At 40.8% G+C, this 24,672-nt stretch overlaps 1 protein-coding gene across 1 annotated transcript in view; it reads right to left on the minus strand.

Moving 5' to 3' along the window:
• The window catches only part of HCN1 (hyperpolarization activated cyclic nucleotide gated potassium channel 1), a 443,459-nt gene that overhangs the window by 75,268 nt on the left and 343,519 nt on the right, over window positions 1–24,672 (minus strand). Inside the window, exon 5 of the mRNA XM_075839721.1 lies at window positions 4,371–4,517. Coding sequence (XP_075695836.1) covers window positions 4,371–4,517 — 147 coding nt within the window. The remainder of the gene's footprint in view (window positions 1–4,370; window positions 4,518–24,672) is intronic.

The following is a 24,672-nucleotide window of genomic DNA, read 5'->3' on the forward strand; positions in this document are numbered from 1 at the left end:
TTGTAGAGTTTACACTTAGGTGGGATTCACACGACCGGGTCCCGCCCGAGCCCGAGTGTCGGCCGGTAAAATCGGCCATTTTGCCCGGCCGGTTTGCATAAAGTTTTGCATCCGTTCCGGGCCGAGCAGATCTGGACAGTGACATCAGCGGCAACTCCTGAAGGGGAATCCCCATGTGTTCGGGGATTCCGCTTCAGGAGTTTCCCCTGATGTTACTGCCCAGATATGGACAGAGACATCAAGCGCTCTGTCCAGGAGCGGAATCCCCGAAAACACGGGGATTCCGCTCCTTCAAGGAGCTAAAGTGGGGCTAGCACATAGCAGAGTAGGGAGATACCACCCTGCTCTGCTATAGTGGCGTCGCTACAGTAGTAGCAGCCGCAGCAGCTGCTAGCGGCGCCATGGAAGGTGTCGCCGGGCCAGGGCGCTTTTAAAACAAGCAGGGGCAGGGAGCCAGCGCAGCGCTCCCTTCCACCTGCTGTACACCCCGGCCCTGCCACACAGTGTACAGCGTACAGCCATTCGTCCGAATGGCATCAACTCCTCCTCCTCACATGCACTCTGCGCTGTGAGGAGGAGGAGATAGAGCGCAAGCGACGGAAAACCCAGCCATCACTCGGGACACATTCCGGTGATGGCCGTGTATTACCCGGCCCCATAGACTTCTATGGGAGCCGGGCGGCCGGGTACCCGGCCGAAAATAGAGCATGTGCTATTTTTTGACGGCCGGTTTTCCCGGCCGTCAAAAAATCGGTCGTGTTAATAGCCCCATTAGGGGTCTGTTATTCCTAATGCAGCCGGGTGCCGGCCGATTTATGAACGGCCGGCACCCGGCCGGGAAACCCTGTCATGTGAATGAGGCCTTAAAGAGGATCTGTCACTAGTTTAGTAATGCCCTATCTCTTAACTGATCTAATAGACACAGTCACACTGATAATGCTAGTGAAAATTGTGTCCCAAGCAGTTTATTACTTTAAACGTTATGAGCTTTTTTTCTAAATATACAAAGGAGGCTACACTAGACAAGAGGGAGGTAACAGCAGCGATTCTCCAGAGGTGGAGCTCCCTCACAGCCGCTGTCCTATCAGCATGAAGCTGCTTCACACAGTGTGAGAGACTGAGGCTGGAGGGAAGGGGGATCACTTCAAATAGCCATATCTCGGGCTGTGGACCACCAAGGACAGAGATTCCGGCGGCATATGAAAACACAGTCGGGAATGGAAGCTATATAGTATATAATCAAGCTGTTTTGCTGGCCAGGGAAGTGGGAGAACTGTATGCTGATTGGACAGCGTCATACAGAAAACATTACACCGCTCAGAGTGAAAAGAAAGAGTCACCTTTTTAAAGCAATCAAAACTTATTAATAATAAAATGGCTCCCTCAGGCCACAAGATGGATTCCAACATCCAAAATGGCCGCCACCTTACAAGATGTCGTCTATGCAAGATGGAGTCATTTAAATATTTCATTTTAATCTCTTTCACACACCTCCCATTTGGCAAATATAGCCACATTAGCATATTTATAAAAATGCTCATAACTCTGCAAATAATAAACGTTTTTGAAATAAAATTACACTGTAGTTATCAGCATCATAACGCCGATTAGATTAGTTAGGAGATAGGGAATTAATAAACTAGTGACAGATCCTTTTTAAGTGTACACAATAAAATCTCTGTATTACGCAAATCGAAATGCAACTTCAACGTTCCCCTATAAGCAACAAGATGGTGGGCGGTCATGCGACCGTTGCAATTGTACTGTAACTTGCATGTGACCAAATGTTGTCATGTAGCCCAAACCTTTATTGTTTTCAGCTCTGGAAATCTTCACTAGTTCAATGAAGGCAAACACCTACATCCGGGGTGCCTGAAATATTGTCCTGTTTGCAACTTCCTTCAATACGGTGTAAAACAATTTTTGGATTTGCGTTCAGGAGAGGAGGAGTCACAGACAGTAATCTGATTGCATCTACAAAGGCGGTATAAGGCCAGGATCATACACACGTTTTTGTGGCAGTTTTTGGCTCGGCTTTTTAAGCCAAACACCAAAGTGGACCTAAAAGAAAGGGGATGCATCAGTCTGTTCTTTGTGCCTTTTATAACTTTTAGCTTTGGCTCAAAAAATTGAGCCAAAAAACTGCCACAAAAACTGTGTGTGTGTGTGTGTGTGTGTGTGTGTGTGTGTGTGTGTGTGTGTGTGTGTGTGTGTGATCCTGGCCTAGAGGAAACTGGCAACACAAATCATGCTCTGGAGAGCTGCCAGAAAACATATCTTTCTCCGATTTCTTTTCCAAATGTGATGTATGGCAGATAAATGAACATATGTGAGCTCTTTCCATCTGCAGCTGAATAACTCAGTCAATCAGTTCCTCCTCTGAGAGATTGCCTTGTCCTGATACAGTATTTCCATAATGCAGTCTGTCACACAGTTGTGTATATGACAAACACAAATATGCTGAAGTCATGCAGATTATTAATCTTCCAGGACTGATTTAGGGGCCTTATCTTCCTAATGGTAAAAGTAGAATGGATTACACTTTAGAAAATAAAAGAACAAATTGTGTGGATGCATGTGGATTCCCATCATTAATCCAGGCTTTGCAAACAGTCTGTACTGTGAATAATGATAAAACTTCATCTACCTGTTCTAATAACTGATGCCGGAGGACAATAGCTTGACTTAGGTTTACTGTATAGATGAGAGCAGCTCAATACGTTGCCATCAGGGACAGGACTCTTTATCTGTCACATTAAGGCGGTGGTAAAATATAATGGCCTCCAGACCACATGAAAAATAACCTTTCACAAAGGATAATGGCCTTTCCAATTTTAACAGGCCCCAGAACTAATCATGCTGGATGCCGGGAGCATTATGACAGGCTTGTTTCATGTGAAGGATTTGAACCTCCAGCCACAGTGGAAGCTGCGTAGTACACAGCTCAGTAATAGGCTTATTGCTTGTCTCAATGCCCTATAATGCTTCATAATACCAGTCATAAGGCCTCATTCACACAGGGCGATAGTGTGATGGTCCAAAAAGTCAAGCACCTCCCTGCAACTTTATACCTGAATTATACATAGCACATGGATTGGCCCACCAGAGAACCCTGCTTTGAGCCCAGACTCTAAAGGGGGAATTCACTTTTCCACGCCAGTTTTCTGATGTAGAAAAGTAACAAAAGAGCACAAAAGTCGCAATGTCACTTTAGTGAAAGGGGGTGTGGCTTCCTAAAGGGGGCGTGTCCACCAAATTTATTATAATTTTTGCCAGAAAACTGGCATAAATTATAGCGGAACTGTACGCCAGCTCCTAACTGGCATAGATTTCACTCTGTGGGGTGTAGCAAGATCAAGGCCTGTGCCGGCCTTGCAATGGACAACAGCCTCTGAAGAAGACAGTAATGTAGATCATGTCTACAGTTGCGGTACATCTATCTATCTCATATCTATCTATCTCTCTATCTATATCTCGTATCTATCTATCTATCTATCTATCTATCTATCTATCTATCTATCTATCTATCTATCTATCTCTCTATCTCTCTATCTCTCTATCTATATCTCGTATCTATCTATCTATCTATCTATCTATCTATCTATCTATCTATCTATCTATCTATCTATCTATCTATCTATCTATCTATCTATCTATCTATCTATCTATCTATCTATCTATCTATCTATCTATATTCGTCCAATAAGAGACAGCACTCCAATTTGTGATAGAAAAAACGGCTTTTTATTAGCCCCTGTGCGACGTTTCGGCTCTTTACATGGAGCCTTTCTCAAGCATGCTTGAGAAAGGCTCCATGTAAAGAGCCGAAACGTCGCACAGGGGCTAATAAAAAGCCGTTTTTTCTATCACAAATTGGAGTGCTGTCTCTTATTGGACAAACATTGAGGATTTGGGAGCAGTGATCGGGCTCCTGGGACGTGCACCCACCTGTATTCCTGACTGGTGCTGCTGGATGGTGGACATTCTATCTATCTATCTATCTATCTATCTATCTATCTATCTATCTATCTATCTATCTATCTATCTATCTATCTATCTATCTATATCTCGTATCTATATCTCGTATCTATATCTCGTATCTATTTATATATATCTCGTATCTATATCTCGTATCTATCTATCTATCTATCTATCTATCTATCTATCTATCTATTATAAAAGTAGCATTTTTGAGCCTTGTATAGCATTATTTAAGCACTATGAGGCAGTATTATTTGGACACTAAATAGAAACATTATTGGAGTACTGTATGGCAGATGTTGTATGGCAGCATTACAATCTACAATCATCTTGCAATTGATTGTAATTACTCAGTCTCTATGTGTTAACAAAGAATGGATTACACTTACCTCCCTGAGAGGATCATTCAGCTCACTAAGAATATTGTCCTCATCGAAGATCTTTCCTTGGTACCTGTGCTCATAATAATCGTGTATCTTCTGTCGCATGTCAGATGGCAGTTTATGAAACGACATGTACTGTTCCACTTGCTTGTACTGTGAAAACACATCACCGATATTTATTAATTACAGAAAATATAATTCTACAATACTATTAAGTAGAGATTATACATCATGTTTCAGATCATTTCTTTAAATAGTCATTGTTCATAGGAACGATTCATAGACGATGTAATTGTTTGTTTGATCTTGACTGGCTAGTCGACTACAAGAAATTGATTGCTACCAGAGACTGTATGCATATAGCAACCTTTTACCCATAAGTCTCCCCCCATATAAATTAACATCACACCGTCACATAACTCTCTTTTAAAGTGGGGTTGACCCGGGGATCGGCCACAGCTTTATTAACACAATAAATGTAAATAACAAATTTAAATATAAAAACACAACTTAACATAGGTCAATAACAACCTGTATGCCTGCCTAACAAAGGATATGTAGGTAAAACCCCTTCTACTACCGCCCGCTGTGACATAACACCGTAATACAAAATATCTCATCCATACATAATTGTCCCAACAAACCAGTAACCACCTCATTGAGAACCATGTGAAATACATTGTTTCCTCCTTTTTTTTTTTTTATATATAACTCCAACCAAATAACCGGACATATTGAGGCCAATTTGGTTGTCCCTTTTTATATATATATATATATATATATATATATATATATATATATATATATATCTCTGCATCCAAATAACCGGACATATTGAGGCCTCTTTGGTTGCCTTTTTTTTTTTTTAACAAATTACATACAAATTCCATCACCCACCAACCAACTCGTACCTTTAAAAACACCATACTTAAGGGAGGGAGGGAAAATTCATGATAAAGAGGCCGCACTACCGGTAAGCAGCCCCTTATATCGCCCCTTCCCATACCTAAGCCTGCCCCCTCTCCTCCTCTAACGCCCCCCTGCCTAAATGACTCACCCCTGTCCGACCTAGAGAGGGGGAGGGAGCCACCTCCTCACCCTCACTTAACCCCTTCCCTGCAACAGTCCCTGGCTCAGCGGCTATATGCCTGTGAGCCCCCATAACCACCTGATTCTCTGCTCCTCCACACATACCCTGGTTCTTTCCAAAGGTATCCAAGAAAGTCAATGATCAGATAACCAACCATATTTCTGGAGCCAGCAGAGTACCAAGACCCTAACCAAAGATGGGGCAAGGGGGTCCTAAAGGTCATATACAATCCAGTTTAATTCTTATTTTTGATATCTCAGAACAAGATGCATTACTCATTTTTCTTCTGTCCCTTTTTGCTCTGTCTGTGTTTCTGTAGTTCAGGTTCTCCATGTTACAGAAACTTTAGAAAAAGCAATATACAGTAATATAGGTTATGACCAGAAACATCTTCACTCAATGGCAAAGCCGGAAGAAAAAATATAAACTTCATCCATGGGTTCATACTATGTGGAATTTCTGGAATAACACTTTAATCTTGTCTGATACATTTTCCAACCGTTGAAACACATTATTAGTGAGACCCTACACTTTTTATCAGTCATACAGCCGAGTAATCACCTTCTACACCAAGGTTTACAGAAAAGATGCGGTCAGCAAGTTACTAGCAATCTGATATATTTGTGCTTTAATTGTTACTCTATTAAAGCAAGTCTCCCCAAATTGACATGCTCCCAATTTCTAATGTAGAACAGAATGCCACATAATATATATATATATATATATATATATATATATATATATATATATATATATATATATATATATGTATATATATATATACAGTGAAGGAAATAAGTATTTGATCCCTTGCTGATTTTGTAAGTTTGTCCACTGTCAAAGACATGAACAGTCTAGAATTTTTAGGCTAGGTCAATTTTACCAGTGAGAGATAGATTATATTTAAAAAAAAAAACAGAAAATCACATTGTCAAAATTATATATATTTATTTGCATGGTGCACAGAGAAATAAGTATTTGATCCCTTTGGCAAACAAGACTTAATACTTGGTGGCAAAACCCTTGTTGGCAAGCACAGCAGTCAGACGTTTTTTATAGTTGATGATGAGGTTTGCACACATGTTAGATGGAATTTTGGCCCACTCCTCTTTGCAGATCATCTGTAAATCATTAAGATTTCGAGGCTGTTGCTTGGCAACTCGGATCTTCAGCTCCCTCCATAAGTTTTCGATGGGATTAAGGTCTGGAGACTGGCTAGGCCACTCCATGACCTTAATGTGCTTCTTTTTGAGCCACTCCTTTGTTGCCTTGGCTGTATGTTTCGGGTCATTGTCGTGCTGGAAGACCCAGCCACGAGCCATTTTTAATGTCGTGGTGGAGGGAAGGAGGTTGTCACTCAGGATTTGACGGTACATGGCTCCATCCATTCTCCCATTGATGCGGTGAAGTAGTCCTGTGCCCTTAGCAGAGAAACACTCCCAAAACATAATGTTTCCACCTCCATGCTTGACAGTGGGGACGGTGTTCTTTGGGTCATAGGCAGCATTTCTCTTCCTCCAAACACGGTGAGTTGAGTTAATGCCAAAGAGCTCAATTTTAGTCTCATCTGACCACAGCACCTTCTCCCAATCACTCTCAGAATCATTCAGATGTTCATTTGCAAACTTCAGACGGGCCTGTACATGTGCCTTCTTGAGCAGGGGGACCTTGTGGGCACTGCAGGATTTTAATCCATTACGGCGTAATGTGTTACCAATGGTTTTCTTAGTGACTGTGGTCCCAGCTGCCTTGAGATCATTAACAAGTTCCCCCCGTGTAGTTTTCGGCTGAGCTCTCACCTTCCTCAGGATCAAGGATACCCCACGAGGTGAGATTTTGCATGGAGCCCCAGATCGAGTTGTCTCCTTCTCACCCAGCCTCTTACTTATGGTTTTGTAGCCCATTCCAGCCTTGTGCAGGTCTATGATCTTGTCCCTGACATCCTTAGAAAGCTCTTTGGTCTTGCCCATGTTGTAGAGGTTAGAGTCAGACTGATTCATTGAGTCTGTGGACAGGAGTCTTTTATACAGGTGACTATTTAAGACAGCTGTCTTTAATGCAGGCACCAAGTTGATTTGGAGCGTGTAACTGGTCTGGAGGAGGCTGTACTCTTAAGGGTTGGTAGGGGATCAAATACTTATTTCTCTGTGCACTATGCAAATAAATATATATAATTTGGACAATGTGATTTTCTTTTATTTTTTTTATATAATCTATCTCTCACTGGTAAAACTAACCTAGCCTAAAAATTCTAGACTGTTCATGTCTTTGACAGTGGGCAAACTTACAAGATCAGCAAGGGATCAAATACTTATTTCCTTCACTGTACATATATATATATATATATATATATAGTATACACACACACACACACACACACACACACACACACAGAATATAAATAAATGTATATATATATATATATATAGCACACAAGAAGACAGCAGCACTCACTAATGAATAATCGACCAGGTGCCCAGCAAAACGTCCCGATCCTAGGACGTATAATGATATATAGCAGAAGAAAATTTGCAGCACTCCAACATGAAAAAAATGGTGGTTTATTCAATCCAAACTAACAGCAACGTTTCAATCCTACAATAGGATCTTTATCAAGCCTCGAAGGCTTGATAAAGATCCTATTGTAGGATTGAAACGTTGCTGTTAGTTTGGATTGAATAAACCACCATTTTTTTATATATATATATATATATATATATATATATATATATATATACACATACATCATACATATTATGAATTTAATAAACACCAGGTGTTCTGATTTTCATGTAACTCATGTTACTGTCATCACATAGGACTGTCTACATGCTCTATTCACCTTCCAGCACGAGACCTTGTTGATATTAGGGGCAGGAACATTGTAAAGGGAAGGCTCCATAATAATGCTTCACATTATCTGCAATGGGTAATAAATACTATAGGGGAAAAAACCACTAGCCTGAAGGCCGGTCATCCCACTAACAGCCATTAGTACTTAAAATGACAAAATTTAAAGGAACAATTTTGGCAAAACTCATGCCTTAAGTGTGTTCTTTGAATCCCTGTGTTATACATCGCCCCCTTAGGCCCTGAACTAGGTATAACATAACATATACATTTTAATTGAAGCAGCCGCAGAAAGGAATTCTTTTCGCTCTTGTGTTCATAAATGAATGTAAATGAATGGGCGCTTTGTAAGACTTTATTCACATGATGTATAGTTAGCGCCAAAAATCTGATCCTTGGAGAAGAATGCAGAAAAACTTTGCCAGAAGGCATTCTTGTGAAATATTTTTCTGTTCCTCATCCCGTTTATAATGATAAATATACAGCTATCACCTAGAGCTGTAAGGTCAGTGTAAATAAATATACTTTACTCCATTTATGTATTATTTATATCATTTATTTATATTTTTCACTGATTCTCCAAATGCAAATGATTCTGATTCACGGAGAAGCTAAAACCTGGTGCCTAAGTTTAATTTTCATCTTCATCCTGCAGCTCGGCTTTATATAGTCTTACGAGTCATTTTGATTATCCACAATGACTTTAATAATGTAATTATTCAGCTCAGCCATTATCACCAGCGGACGTTGCAGCCAGCAATACATTTTGTCTACACTGTCGATTCAAATGAATGGCCATCCATATAACAGTTGGATGGTCCGGGTCTAGCTCATTGGGGAGGATTGCAAGCTGTGAAACCCGATCTATGATGTGCCCTAATCGAGCCTATGGAAAGGACTTATTTAGTAAGACAACCCTTTAAATACAATGATTAACCTCTACAGGCCGGGGGAAGGGTATGGAGAAAGCTCACAGACTGAGCCCACTCTTTAGGTTCAGCATGTCGACTGTATGTTACAGCCGATACTTCAGTGCAGCGAGCTTGTTTAACCTCTTAGATGGCACGGTCAATAGCGACCGTGGCATCTAAGCCGTTAAACACAGAGGGGCGGCCCCCTCAGATGCGACGCGATCGCGGGGTGCTGATGTATGTCATGGCAGCCTGGCGAACTAATAAAGGCCCCAGGTCTTTCATCTTTGTGCTCCTATTAACCCCTTGATGCATCATCACGTACATGTACGTGATAAGCGTCATAGGGAAATATGTAGCACACTCTATACTCAGTGGGTGTTAGCTTTGATTTACAGCTGACACCCGGGACTAACAGCCAGGAACAGCGATTGCGCTGTTTCGATTACGACCGCAGCATCTGAGGCGTTGAAAAGAGGGGAGCAGCCCTTCCGACATCTCATTGGCGCCCCCACAATGTGATCGGGGGGTGCCAATGGTTTTCATGGCAGCCCAGGGGCCTAATAAAGGCCCCAAGGACTGCCTTCTTTCTTCCTCTGTTAGCCGTGCCCTTTGGCTGTGTAAAAAAAGTTTAATAAAGTTATTAGTAGTGAAAAAAAAATAATTCAATGTTCAAAAAACCCCCCTTTTCCCATTTTTACCCTAAAGTAATGTAAAAAATAAAAAAGTTAACAAAATTGGTATCGCTGCGTCCGTAAATGTCCGAACTATTATAATATACAATTATTTAACTGTGTTTTGGTCACCTTAGCTCTCAAATAAAATGTAATAAAAAGTGATAAAGTTATATGTACCCAAAAATGGTACCAATAAAAACTACAGCTCTTCCCGCTCTTCCCGCAAAAAATAAGCCCTCACACCACTCAATCAATGAAAAAATATAAACGTTATGAAACAAAACAATTTTTTTTTTTTTTTTTTTTTAAAGTTGTTTCTCAAGAGTAGTAAAATATAAAAAAAAACGATATAAATTTGGTATCATCCTAATCGTATTGAGCCACATAATAAAGTTAAGTTGTCGTATTTACCACACAGTGAAAGCTGTAAAAATGAAAAACAGAAAATTACGTAGGAATCAAATTTTTTTCCAATTTCAGCCCGCAAATAATTTTTTTCAGCTTCCCAGTACATTATATGGTACTTTAAATGGTGCCATTAGAAAATGAAACTCCACCTGCAAAAAAATAAGCCCTCACACCACTCTCTTGATGGAAAAATAAAGGCGGGGAGTGAAAAACGCAACTGAAAATTAAAAAATGGCTCATTCCGGGGTTAAGCCCTGCCAGAGACAGGAGCCTTTTAAAATCACCACATACTGCAATACACTAGTATTGTGGTTTATCATGCACGCGAGCCAACGATCACTGGTTCAAGTCCTGTAGGAGGACTAATAAAAAAAGTTAAATAAATTGAAATAAAGTTTTTTTTAAGTATATATATATATATATATATATATATATATATATATATATATATATATATATATATATATATATGTAGGTATATCAAAAGTTAAAAAACCTCTCTTATCCCATTTTCCCCAGAAGCAATGTAAAAAAAAGATCTTAGCTTGTATCCTGGCGTCCGTAAAATTCCAAACTATTACAATATAACATTATTTAACCTGTAAGGTGAACACAGTAAAAAAGAACAAATTTTAAATGCCACAATCGCCGTTTTTTTGTCATCTTATCTCCCACAAAAAAATTGAATAAAAAGTGATCATAAAGTCAATCTTAACGAAAACATAAAAAAGTTATGGATTTTGAAATGTGGGGAGGAAAAAGAGAAAATAAAAATAAAAAAAATTGCTGCAGAGGCAAGGGATTAAAAATGTTTGCCCGAGTCGGGCAATTGCCAAAATGGCATTTAGTATTTGTACACAATTGTGTCACCTGTTAAACATTACACAAAAATAAATACTTAAAATAATACAAGTTGTCCCTGTGATAAATTGACACAATTTCCACTGAAATATTTATTACATGATAGATGTAATCTTAACGCATCTTATTTCCTATGAATATCAAGTGAAGAATCAAGAAGGAGAAATGAAATGAATAGTATGACTTATCAAGGCTGACACGAGGCAATTTACTTGGAGTGTAGCAGTCGAGAACAAATAAGCTCTACACAACGAATCAAATTCATGCTGTCACCCCGAAATACTGAAAAGCTGTCACTCATGCTGGGAAGTGATTGAAACACCTATATTATCGCACATGGATAGCTGCGTACCACACTGTAATCACTGCCAGAAAAATACCAGGCTGCAGACTGCACTGGATTCTTACATTTCTCAGGAAAATAACGCTTATAAAACTGCTGTTCTGAGGTTCTCTACATGGAATCTCATAACGGATTAGTTTTCAGGTCATTCTCAGCTTCAAGACTGTATTTTTATGGCAGATTGTTAATAGGTTACATGACCTATTGATGGGAACAACAGGTGGGTAGCTGCAGGGTATGAGTGGAAAATAAAGTGGATCTCCAATCAGATTTGTACATTGGGTACTTTTACAGATGCCCTTATTTAAAGGGGTTCTCCACTGTGGACAATCCCTAATTGTTAGAAGAGCCCCTTGACAGTAAGCTCATCACAAAGTGACTCCTTGCTAGAACACCCAGCTGATAGCTGTAATCTTTGGGGTAACCTGGCAGTACATTTTCAATTTCCCTGCAGCACTCCCTCAGGGGAAATAAAGCATTACACAGTTCCCATTCATATGATCAAATGCAGGTCTTTCAGAGGAAGAGACAATCTTGGTAACCGCTCTCCCTAATACAATAAATTAAAATTAGTTTTCTAAACTGGGCAACCCCTTTAAAGTGCAGGTGTCACATGGCAATAATTCCTTACGAGGGTTTAGAAAGCAATAAATAAAAATGTTTTGAATTGAGCACCCCGAGTGCACACACTAATAATGCAATATATTCCCTTTAGAACCCTTTTCATGCATTTCTTTGTTTGCGGCAACTTCATGCTAAGTTCAACATATGAGAAATAAGTGGTAGATTGTTGTGAGACAGCTTTGTATGGCCAATCATTACCCAAAAAACGGTCAATCTAAAACTGGAGTGCATTGATCCCACCAGAGGAAACTACTCTAAGGTCCCGACTTCCAGCTGTACATATTACATCAACCCCTATATGCCGGGTTCCCACGGGTCGGATACGCTGCATAAAAACTGTGCAGCGTATATGGCCTGGAACTTCTCGTCCGAAAAACCGCACCACATTGTGGTGCGTTTTTCGAACTGAATTTCCGCTGTGGAAAGCAGCGCTTGAAAAAACCCCAAAAACGTTTATACTTACCCCCTACCTCTTCTCTGCGCATAGTCCGGCCTCCTAAGACGACGTTGCAAGCCATGTGATGCTGCAGCTTGTGATTGGCTGCAGCCGTCACATGGGTTGCAACGTCATCCCAAGAGGCCTGACTCCAGGAAGAGCTTTCTGGGTAAGTATGGTTATTATTTTTTCCCGAGTTGCTATTTTTGCCGCAGAATCTGTGCGATTCCAGCACAAAAGCCGCAACACTTGACTTTATGTTGCAGGTTTTCCACACAGAATTCCGCTGCATTTACACTACGTGGGAACCTGGCCTTATAGTATTAGGGGACACAGTGCAGATACTCAGCGTAAAAGTACGCAATGTATCCGTCCTGGAAGCTGCAGAAAATTCTGCCCAAAAAAAATGCACCAATTGTGGTGCAGTTTTTCTGGTGGAATTTCCACTGCAAAAACACTGCTAGGAAAAAAAAAAGTGAATACTTACCCCATACTCCATTGTCATAGTGACGCGTCCTTCTGCTCTGAGTGCAGCCCGGCCTCCTTGGATGACGCTGCAGTCACATATGAAACATCATCCCAGGAGGCTGGGCTGCACTCAGAACAAAGGATCGCATTGCTATGACAACGCCCGGGGTAAGTATTAACCTTATTATTATGTTTAAACCAAAAAAAGGTTGTTGTTTTTTTTCTGATTTGCGATTTTGCAACAGAGTCACAGATTTTACGCTGAAGAGATTTCAATGGTTGCCTATTTGTTGTGGTTTTTACCTGCAACAGAAGAGCAGCGATTCCGCAGCATAAATTGACATGCTCTTGATTAAAAAAATGCACCGCAGGTCAATTTATAAACGGTTTCTCGGCTGATTTTTTTCCACAGTGTGTGGATGAGATTAGTTCAAATCTTATCCACACTGCTACTGCTATTGTAAGGCCGTGTTCAGACCTGGCAGAATTTTTCCGCTGAAAATGTTGCTGCAGATTCGTTGCGAATTTGCAGCAACATTTTCATATTTGACAGGAAATTCTGACGTTGCGGATATCACAGCGGACTTGCCACAGATTTCAGTTTTTGCAATGCAAAGGCTGAAATCCGCAGTGAAATTCCGCTGCTTCTCTGCAGCATAATGAGCATGCTGTGGAGGGAAAATTCTGCACCGCAGCCTAATTTCCGCACAGTTATTTTCTGCAACGTCTGAACTAAGTTTCCTAAAAATGTATAGAAAGAATTGTAAAAAACGGCTGCTGCAGAATTCCACTGCGGACTGTCCGCTGCGGAATTCAACAGCAATTCAGCCACGACTGAATTTGCCCAAAGGGTCTGAAGACTTTCCGAATGCACAGTAGGTCATTTGTTAAATACACTCTAACAACTGCTCCTAAAGTTTACCCACTGCTAAACTTCACCAAATTTGAGTCACCTCCTTGGCCAACTGGATGATCGTGTGAAAGGCCAGTCTGTCCCTTGGCCCTATTGTGTGGATATGTTATGTTAGCTGTGTTATCTGGGCAGTGGCAAAATGTCAGCCAATGTGGCCATGAAGTCATGTGATCCATTTTTCCTGTCCCACCCGTGCTTGGCCAAGGGGTAGGCAGAGTAGGCGGTTGCCTTGGGTGCAATTAAATTGAGTCGCGAAGGGGCAAAATTTATGGTGTAATAAAAAAGAAACCTCTCTGCCTTTAAATTTTTTTCCAACACCTTGCGTTCTCATACAGGGCGCAGTTCATATATACTACGAAGTATTATTTTGATAAAATACTGGATTAGCAGAGCATATAAATTAGTAGGTTAACTTCTATCGGCAATTAGTGATATAGATTCTTATATTGGTCACATATCATAAAATATCATGCCAAATGACAAATCTAGCTCTGCTACATCTGTGTATCCCTATTTTCTCCTTATTATGTACAACCTGTTTACTGTTTGACACATTTTCTGTGTTCAGCTTGTTCTCACTTGTCCCTGTTCCCTGATTCCTTGCACTGGGGTTGAGGTAATAAAGCAAAGTTGATTGTCAGCAGCCATAATCATCTGCTGTTCTCCGGAATCAATGACCACTTCTTTGTACTACACACGTCTCTGTGCCGGTTGTTCTGAGTCGTATTATTAGTGTGTCCCCACCTTTTAACTGAAAGTTTTACCACTGTATACGGTAATTTTACTGCTGAAAAATGCAATAGGACTTTGGTGTACCACAGAGATTTACTAATTGGAACAATAGGCTTGTCCCAGGCATTCTCTGAAGTGAACATTTACATATGAATACACTGAATATTGTAGCTTAAGGCATATGGGCCCTGTGTATTGTGTATACTGTACATCACACAAGACTCATGTACATGGGATTATTAAACAAAAATAATGTAGCCATATACTGTACATAATAAAAAATGGTTCAATATAATGTACTCAACTATTCCCACCCTACTGTACACAGAAATAATACCACTTTACCAGGACCAAATATTACCATTTTACCTCCATACTGTTACTGAACATAACGCACTTTACTGTATAAAGACAGATATTACCAATGATACCCCTATACATGACATAAATAATACCGCAATTGTGACCGATGTGGCCCCTATAGCTATGCCACTGCATATGTCAATTATGTTTATGTTACTTAGTCAAATTACTGTGGGGGTTAGAGGAGGAAATCCACAGAGCGATAAGGAGAATGCCGCAGGGGGTTTTAGATGTTGTGAGAATTGAATCACAATGTTCTACTTTATTTTGTCAGAGCAGCCAAACATTTTAAAGCCATACTGTACATGGTGCGGCCTACTGGATAATTGGAGTCTAAGGCGCCGGACAATCTGTGCTGACAGGCTTCTGAGGTAAATCTCGGTACTGGCTTTACCATTTCTGAACCCGGTAGTCCCGCTTTCTATGGCTTTAGTAGTCAGGCCAGTTTTTGGAGAGGACGAGGCGTGTGAGCTGGCTCTTTAACTTATTAATATTTATGCATTAATACATTTACTGTACTTTTCTAGCAGGTGTTTGTCTGATTCCTAACTGACTATTAGAAAACACCTTGTATATTATTTTGGGATTTCATAGATTTGTGGGGTTACATGTTGCTGAAGAACTTGGACATGCATGAAACGTGAATCCTCTGCGCAGTGAACCAAAAGTGTCCTTCATCTATAATGGAGACCTTTGTCTCACTCATCATCTGAGTTAGGAGCTATAAGGCCTAAGCTGTATTACAATGTAGAGTAAGAAACAGAAGTAAATCATCCAAGAGAAGGATTTACAAATGAAGATCCATATACTGTATGGAGGGCATTTAAACCTATGGAAGTACTGCTATGTGCTCTACCATAATATGGGAACATTTAAATAAAGTAAACTTAACTGTACAGTTTTCAGCACTATATGGCACTACTATATGATCACAACTGTGGAATACTATAGTACAGACTGTACTGTGTGGCCCTGTACCCACTAAGCTAAGCATTCTGAAAATTGTATAGTTACAAATTCCACACCCTGTAGACAAGTATAGCTGTTAAAGGTGTATTCACATGGTGAGGTTTTTCTGCATTTTTTGCCATGCGGCCAAAAACCGCACTGCAAAACCACAGCAAATCGCGGTAAAAACGCATGCTTTTTTGACGGTGCGGATTTCGATCCTGCACTGTGTGAATATATCTAATAGATGTGTTTGAACTCATTAGACGTTTGTTTTAACACTTTGCTTTCCAGAGCACATGGCTTAATGGGAACATTGCTGTGTGGGCGCTCATTTTCAGCACATGAGGGGGTTTCTTGTTGATGTAATCTAAGGCCAGCACCTTCTAGTTAAATTAGATAATTAGTACTCAACTGGAATCCAAGTATTTATGAGCTTATGTTTTTCTGTGCCCTCTGTCGTATGTCTCTTCCCTTTCTGTCCCTGCATGCTTTACAGTTGGCATGTGATGTTGGTACATGTAATTCCATAACTGAATAACCTTCACTATTGAGAAACGTTCTTCATTTCTTTGTACAGTAGATATTTAGACTCCCTTGATATCAATGCAGTGCTTCAATATCTCTCCCATTAACCTTTTTTAATGACTGCACGTTAGAACTTGTCTATTTAATACCATATAAGTAAATGAAAAAGTATTTCAACACTCTTAAATATGCCAAATGGTAGATAGGTCCAGATCATTTTATCATCAGTTTATCGTGGGTTTTATTTGGTTCCACTTCTTATTATAATGGAATTAATATGCCACTATACCTCTGACTAGGTTTGGTGTTAGCAACAGGCATACCTGAGCAGATGCCAGGGCCCGTTGGGCTTAGGAGGGCCTATGGCAAACTGGGTTATCATGCTCTATACTTGTCCAGTTAAAGGTGAAGTAGACAATGAGCCCATTGTGACTGTATTGTCCAATGGCCCACATTTACCATGATTTGAGTAAGTCGAGTCAGTTTGGTATATAAGTACACACTTCTATATAATTAATTAGTACTATACCCAAAAAATAGGAGACAAGACCAAGCGGTTGGATAAATTGGCCACAGCAGCCATTTTATTGAAAAAATATAGCAGAATAAAATACCTAAACGCAATCAGCATTACCAAACAAACCTAACAAAAAATTACACACATGACAGACCACCAACAGACAATTAACAAACATGACAGGGGCAGTCCTTGGAGCTACAAAAATTATTAAACTTACATGTCACCCCAAACTTGCACTGCCCTTCGTTATACTGCTAACACAGTGGAGCCAAACTGGCCTGCTGACCTCATGGGCCCCGTGCTAGCTGGAAATTGTTCATCATAGCGCAGCCAAGCCTGTCCGCCGCAGACGCGATTCTCTTCACGAATCGCATCCATGTGGCAAAAAAGCAACAAACAATGTTCCGGTGCCTTTTCAGCCACCACACTAGCATAGATCACAAATGCTTTCAACCAGTTTACAAACGTTTATGGGATGAAACGATACCTACGCTTCTCCTCCTCCTCCTTTTTACGCTCATCCCTTTTTCCCTTAGCTAAGAAAATATTTCCACGTACTCATCCTTCCATATCTTTTCCCTAACCTCCGGCTTAAGATGAGCACCTAATGGGCCCTCAAAACAAACATACACCTGACCCTTCGCCCTATCATCCAACCATAAACCATCCCCGTCTTCAGCAAAGTCAGTCTGTACAAAGACTGCAACCGCCCTGGCCACACACCGGCTCTGCCCCCTGATGGGACAGCACACGCTGGTAACAAAGGAGAGGGAACCCTAGACACCGATCCCCCATCCAAATGCCCCACCAATTCCCGTATGCACCCCATTAACTTTCGCAAACTATCCCCCTCTACATCGTCTGATGACAATCCAGAACCCACCCCAGACCCATGTACCTCAGAAACCCCAAGACAGAGCATAAGTAGAGCAGGGAAACTTAAAGAAGATGATAACAACTCACCAGGATGAACAGGCTCCGTTAACCCTGTAGCCAGAACTTCTGAACTATGTCCCGACTAGGCCAACTCGCCGTCTTCAAGATCTTCACACGGACGATTCCTGAGCCGCGTTGACATGAGCTAGCCAGGCACTCAGAACCGCCACAAACTGAGGAGGCCCATCAGAAGAAGGGCCAGCCAATCGCTACCCGTCACATCCCTGTAGCACCAACAAACTTGGCCTGCGACTCACAGCAGGTGACTGCTACTCTCACGCTCCAGACTGTCCCTGTTGGCGTTGCATCCACCAGCCAGCACCTCACCTGTGGAAGTCGTACATCCTACATATGCAGAGCTGGAGGGGTGGCCGGAAGAGAAGGCCGCAAGATTCCTGCCTCCACCGATCCCCGCCGCGTATAAGGATTCCTCCCCACCATGGTTCCCACAGTAGCAGAGGCACTAGAGATCAGGGTCGGAAGGTCCCTGGAGGGGCTACCGATGCTGCGCCAGAACCTAGGGGCAATTTCAAGGCTAAGCTGGACCTGAACATTGGGTCTGGCAGGGAGCAACATGACTAGGCCATGAGCAGCAGAAGCAGTTTGAAACTGCTTAAACAGCGCAGCAACAGATGCCATAAGGCAAGCAAAACAGTGGGAGCTAAAAAAAAGGGGATGCTGTTAATCCCCAGGCCCCGCCTACTTTCCATTCAATAAACCAGTCCAATAACCCTCCCCAACTGTGATTCATTGCCTTCCCTCCTAGCCTAACGTCATGCAGGCCTCCGTTACATTCTGTATGGCCAGTGCTGGAGCTGTTAGTGTTTTAAATGCATGAATGATAAAAATTTAAAAACAACAACAAATAACAATAAAAGATGCCTGAAGCAACAAAAATCACTCACAATGTCCTGACTTTCATCAGAGACATCTGCCTTCCCTTTGTGGAAGTGCTTAATATGATACAGCATACAGTTAGAATTTCGTTTCAGCTTATAATAAAACTATCTGGTGCTAAAATTAAGCATCCCATTGTTCTCACATTTAACAGTCATGTTATCCATTTTTTCTGATGTTTTGGATTTTTCCCACTGTATTGGGTACATTTACCAAGCTTTAACAACCTTGAAAGAGCACTGCGTCATACGAAAGACATCTGCTCAGGACACCACACATGCTTTTTAAAAGAAAAAGGATATTTATTTTTATGTAGAAGTATGTTTTTGAAAACCCCGAATAAATTAAAAGGGTTAAGAGGGATTCTACTGAGAGACATTTATGACACGTGCACAGGATATGCCATAAATGTCTGATTGGGGGGAAACCAACATCCCATTACACCACCTACTGTAGAAGTGGGCCAGTGGTGCTCATCTGGTTTGGTAACCCCCATAGACTGCAATGAAGCACTCCTTTTTTTTCTCTGTTGGCTGACTCCTGTAGCTTACCGGGGAACCCCGATGTCTTAATAGCTGGGGGTCCTAGGCACTGGACAACCACCTATCGGACATTTATATTTAGAACAGTGGAAAGTTATACATCAAAAATCATTCTCATTGAAGAAATCTTAATGTAGTAAAAAATATGCTGGTCAGATCTATAACAAACTATCTTGTGGTTAGTTTTAGAAGGTTTCCTTAGCTGCAGACATATAGCAAAACAAAGCTTTCTTTAATGAACATTACTAATAGGGTATGTAAGGTGTACGGGACACAGCAGAATGAAGCGGAAGTCCTATGGCTGCGTCCGTTGAGGGGTGAGTAATCCCGACGGTCCGTGGCTATGGGTGTTAGACAAGGGCAGGTTCAAACACCAGTTCCCAGCAGGAGCCAGACAAGCCACAATGCTACATGGAGCGAGATTGCACAGGGGCAAAATACTGATGAACAGCGACTCTAATACCTACTATTTATGAGGGGGGCGGCTACTTAGTATTATCATTGCACACAGAAAAAGTTTTTATAAGGTGCTAGTCACACGGTAACATGTAGTGCACCATGCTGGCTTACAGCCTATTAGTTATGCTCATACTTTTAGATCAGACGGGCTGCCCAGCACCTTCTAATACTGACACAATATTCTCCCCCAAAATGACAAGGCCAGGCTGCATCCTGTATAAATATCCATGATATTTTGGCCAAAATACGCAAGCTCGCAACCTGAGCCAAGGTACAGAAAGTCATATCTGTGGATGATGACGTTTTAAAAATTAAATGAAGATCACTGGGAGACCAATAAACGGAGTAAAAGACAAAGGCAATAGAGTGAGGCAATAGAGTGCAGACCATAATAATCAAAAGCCTTTGATGGAGTGGGCCTCATTCCAGGTTTTGCTAAGAAGCCTCTTGGTTACTTGTTAGGCAACTGACTGGATGTGTTTCACCCGTAGACTGAAGCTTGAGAACATGCTGGGACTTTCTGCTGGGAGAGAGGCAGAAAGAATTGCTTCATTTATAGTCTAGAGCTGTTTGCTTATTTGATGCAGCGATCATACACTGTAGTTTTGCATAGGTTACAGAGGTTCCTATACAAATCACATGCATTGTTTCTTTTTCTGTCAGTTTCTGTGTTTACAACTTCTATTTTTTTTCTAAAAAACATTAATTTTGTTTACATAGACATAACTATCTATTTGAGTGTGTATGTGATATTTTATATTTTTTTTTAACGAATAATTATAAAAACCCTACCTACATCTGTAGCTTTATTGACATCTCTTACAGATGTCTTCTCCTACTAATAATGATATTTCATAAAAACCAGAAGTGTAAATTCCAGAAAAATAAGTATACATATATATATATATACATATATATATATATATATATATATATATATATATATATATATATACTATCTTAGTACATGGCATAACCATTGTGTCTTCTGTCTCCCATAGGTGACAATGTAAAAAACAGATCAGCTAGAATTTAATATTGTAACAGGAGAGAATAGAATATACAGGTAACACCAAGCAGCGTGGTACATCTTGTGGCATTGGTGGGACAAACTTTATTATTGTCCAAAGCAATCCTGACAAATGCCCCGAATTCCCTTCTCTGTGCCCCATTTTTAGCAGCCAGAGACACCCCTTAAAAATGTCAACCACAGTTACCCCAATCAGAGTTAGTAACGTCATCCTAAAACAGTAGCAAGGACAGCACCACCCACAATGCCCTGTAACAGTGCTAGCCAGTGTCTTTCTAACAATAGGTCACAGAGCTCCAACGAGCACCGTGCCATAATGCTAAAATATTAATAACAGCCAGAGTGCTCCGGACATTGTCCGTCTCAGCACCACCCAAAGTGCCCACAAATGGGAACACTGTGGCTGGTACTAATGGGAGCACTGTTGCTGGTGCCCCACTGGTACCAGCCACAGTGCTCCCATAAGTACCAGCCACAGTGTTCCCATTTGTACCAGCCCCATGAATGCTAGCCACAATATCCTCAAGCTACTGTATATACTCACCTGCTCCCCCATCTATGCTGCTCTTCTTTAGAGACAGGCCGGGAGTTGCATATAAGCCAGGGTGAAAATCTGTCCCACCAGCAGTCTGTTCCCACCAACAGAAGGTTGTGGCTATCTTTTAACGTGAATTTTTCTGTATTGATTGGAGTAGCACTGTGTGAGCACTATTTCTGATAAAGCTGGGAGGGCAATAGGATGTGCCCTCGCCAGTCGCCACCCACACACTAGGAAAATGAGACAACAGAACCCTTACATTTTTTAAGTCAAGTTGTATAATGAAAACAGTAACCTACTATAATTACTTATTATGCACATCTCCTATTTGTATTTAACTGCTCCAACCCATCGTCTCTACTAATATAAGATTCATATAATTTTCTGTACAACTGAATGATCGTTGTCACATTATGATATGGTATCTTATTGCAGTCTATTGCAAGAGTCCCACAGTATTCCATACTTTTCATTATTGAATGAATACTATGTAATCAGGTTGTGAAACAATGGCATCAATGGTGTTTAGCCTAAAGTGATAAAAAAAAATGGGCCCCCATTTTGGTGTTAAAGCTCTGTCACCAGATTTTGCAACCCCTATCTCCTATTGCAGCAGATCGGCGCTGCAATGTAGATAAGAGTAACGCTTTTTTTAAAAAAAAACGAGCATTTTTGGCCAAGTTATGACCATTTTTATATTTATGCAAATGAGGCTTTCTAAAGTACAACTGGGCGTGTTTAAAATAAAACTACAACTGGGCGTGTATTATGTGCGTACATCGGGCGTTTTTACTTCTTTTACTAGCTGGGCGTTGTGAATGGGAGTGTATGATGCTGACGAATCAGCATCATCCACTTCTCTTCGTTAACACCCAGCTTCTGGCAGTGCACAGACACAGCGTGTTCTCGAGAGATCACGCTGTGACGTCACTCACTTCCTGCCCCAGGTCCTGCATCGTGTCGGACGAGCGAGGACACATCGGCACCAGAGGCTAAATTTGATTCTGCAGCAGCATTGGCGTTTGCAGGTAAGTCGATGTAGCTACCTACCTGCAAACGCTGATGCTGCTGCAAAATCAACTGTAGCCTCTGGTGCCGATGTGAGGGAGTTGTAATTTATAATGGCACCATATAACGTACTGGGAAACTGAAAATAAAATTCTTTGCAGGCTGAAATTGGAAAAAGCTGTGATTTCTCGATTGTTTTTTGTTTCCGTTTTTACGGCTTTCACCGTGCGGTAAAAACAACAACTTTAATTTTTTTGTGCGACAATATGATTACGGTGATACCAAATTTATACAGTTTTATTTTATATTTTAAAGTAAAAACTATTTGTTACAAAAAAAGAATTGTTTTGTTTTACCACATTCCGAGAGGCATTTTTTTTATTTTTTGGTCGGACGAGCGGTATGAGGGCTTATGTTTTGCGGGACGAGCAGTAGTTATTTTTTGGTACATAAAAGTTTTTGATCACTTTCTATTACATTTTTTTAAAAAGCTAAGTTGGCCAAAAAACAGCGATTTTGGCGTTTTCAGTTCTTTATATTTTATGGCGTTCACCGTGCAAGTTAAAGTGTTTTTTTTTATTAAATAGTTTATAATTTTTTTACTATTAATAACTTGATTTACTTTTTTTTTCACATTTTATTAGTTCCCCTAGGGGACTTGAACCAGCGATCATTAGATCGCTGGTGTAATTCACTGCAAAACTAATGTATTGCAGTATAATACAGTTCACAGGCTTATGTAACAGAGCGATCACTGTTCCTGTCCGTTAGGCCTTATTTACACGAGCGAAGTTCACGTCCGTGATACTCGCGTGAAAAACATGCGCGTCGCACAGACCTATGTAAGGCAATGGGGACATTCAGACATTCCGTGTTTTTGACGCAGCGTGTGTCCGCTGCGTGAAACTCACGACATGTCCTATACTTGAGCGTTTTTTGCGCATCACGCACCCATCGAAGTCAATGGGTGTGTGAAAATCACACGCAGCACACGGAAGCACTTCCGTGTGCTGCGCGTGATTGGCGCAACAGTAGATCAAGAAATGAAGGGAAAAATAAAACCACCTCCCTTCATTTCTTTTTCTAAACCTCAAATCTGCGTGTCATAAGGATGGCATATGCGTGAAAATCACGCAGCCACGCACCAAACACTTATGACACATGGTACTGCAATGCGCAAAAAATGCTGCATTTTTGGCGCACGCAAAACGCACACGTTCGTGTGATTTTCGCCTTATTCCCGGGTGTTAGCTGTATTACACAGCTGACACCCGCAGGATATGGCGCGGGCTCAGTGCATGAGCCCCCTCCATACATTGCCCTCCGCACCACAACATGCTATTAAGTCATGTTTTTTTAAGGGGTTAATGCGCAGCAGATGGTGCAAAGTGAAAATTTTAATTTTCCACTGACATGCCAGTTTAGTGCAAAATATGTTGTACTCAGTTTGTGCCACTGAAGACAAATACCTCATGAAATGTTAAGCAGGTTATCCCGGGTATGGTGATGCCACATATGTGGACGTAAACTGCTGTTTGGGCACACTGCAGGGCTGAGAAGGGAGGGAGCACCATTTGGCTTTCGGAGTTCAAATTCAGCTTGGCACTTGTTCTGTTTGGGGTTTTTCTGGTATTTCAGTTTATAATGTGGAGGTATATGTAATCTGTGCGGGGTACATCAGGGCATAATAAGAGGGTATAATAATGAGGTAAATAAATAATAATTCATAGATATGTGGCCAGTGTCGCACTGATAAATGGTGCCCAATCTTATCCGCTTTTGGAACGATCTGCACATTTTGTGTCGTCATATTCTGAGAGCCATAACTTTTTTATCTTTTTCTCCACCAGAGCGGTGTGGGGGCTTATTTGTTTCGTGACAATCTGTAGTTTTCATTGGTACAATTTTGGAGTACATGCGATTTGTGATCACTTTTTATTCCATTTTTTGGCAAGCAAGGTGACCAAAAACCATAAATTCTGACAATGTTTTTCATTCTTTTTTTTACAGTGTTTACTGTGCGCTATAAATGACATTTTACTTTATTCTGCGGGTCTATACAATTACGGCGATACCATATGTATATAGGTTTTTTTTATGTTATGTAGCGTTTGCGCAATAAAAAATTTTCTTTAATAAAATTATTTCTTTTTTGTGTCACCATATTCTGAGAGCCATAGCTTTTTTTATTTTTCAGTCAAAATAGCTGTATAAGGGCTTGTTTTT

Source organism: Rhinoderma darwinii, chromosome 1 (genome assembly GCF_050947455.1).
Source record: "Rhinoderma darwinii isolate aRhiDar2 chromosome 1, aRhiDar2.hap1, whole genome shotgun sequence".
NCBI lineage: Eukaryota > Metazoa > Chordata > Amphibia > Anura > Rhinodermatidae > Rhinoderma > Rhinoderma darwinii.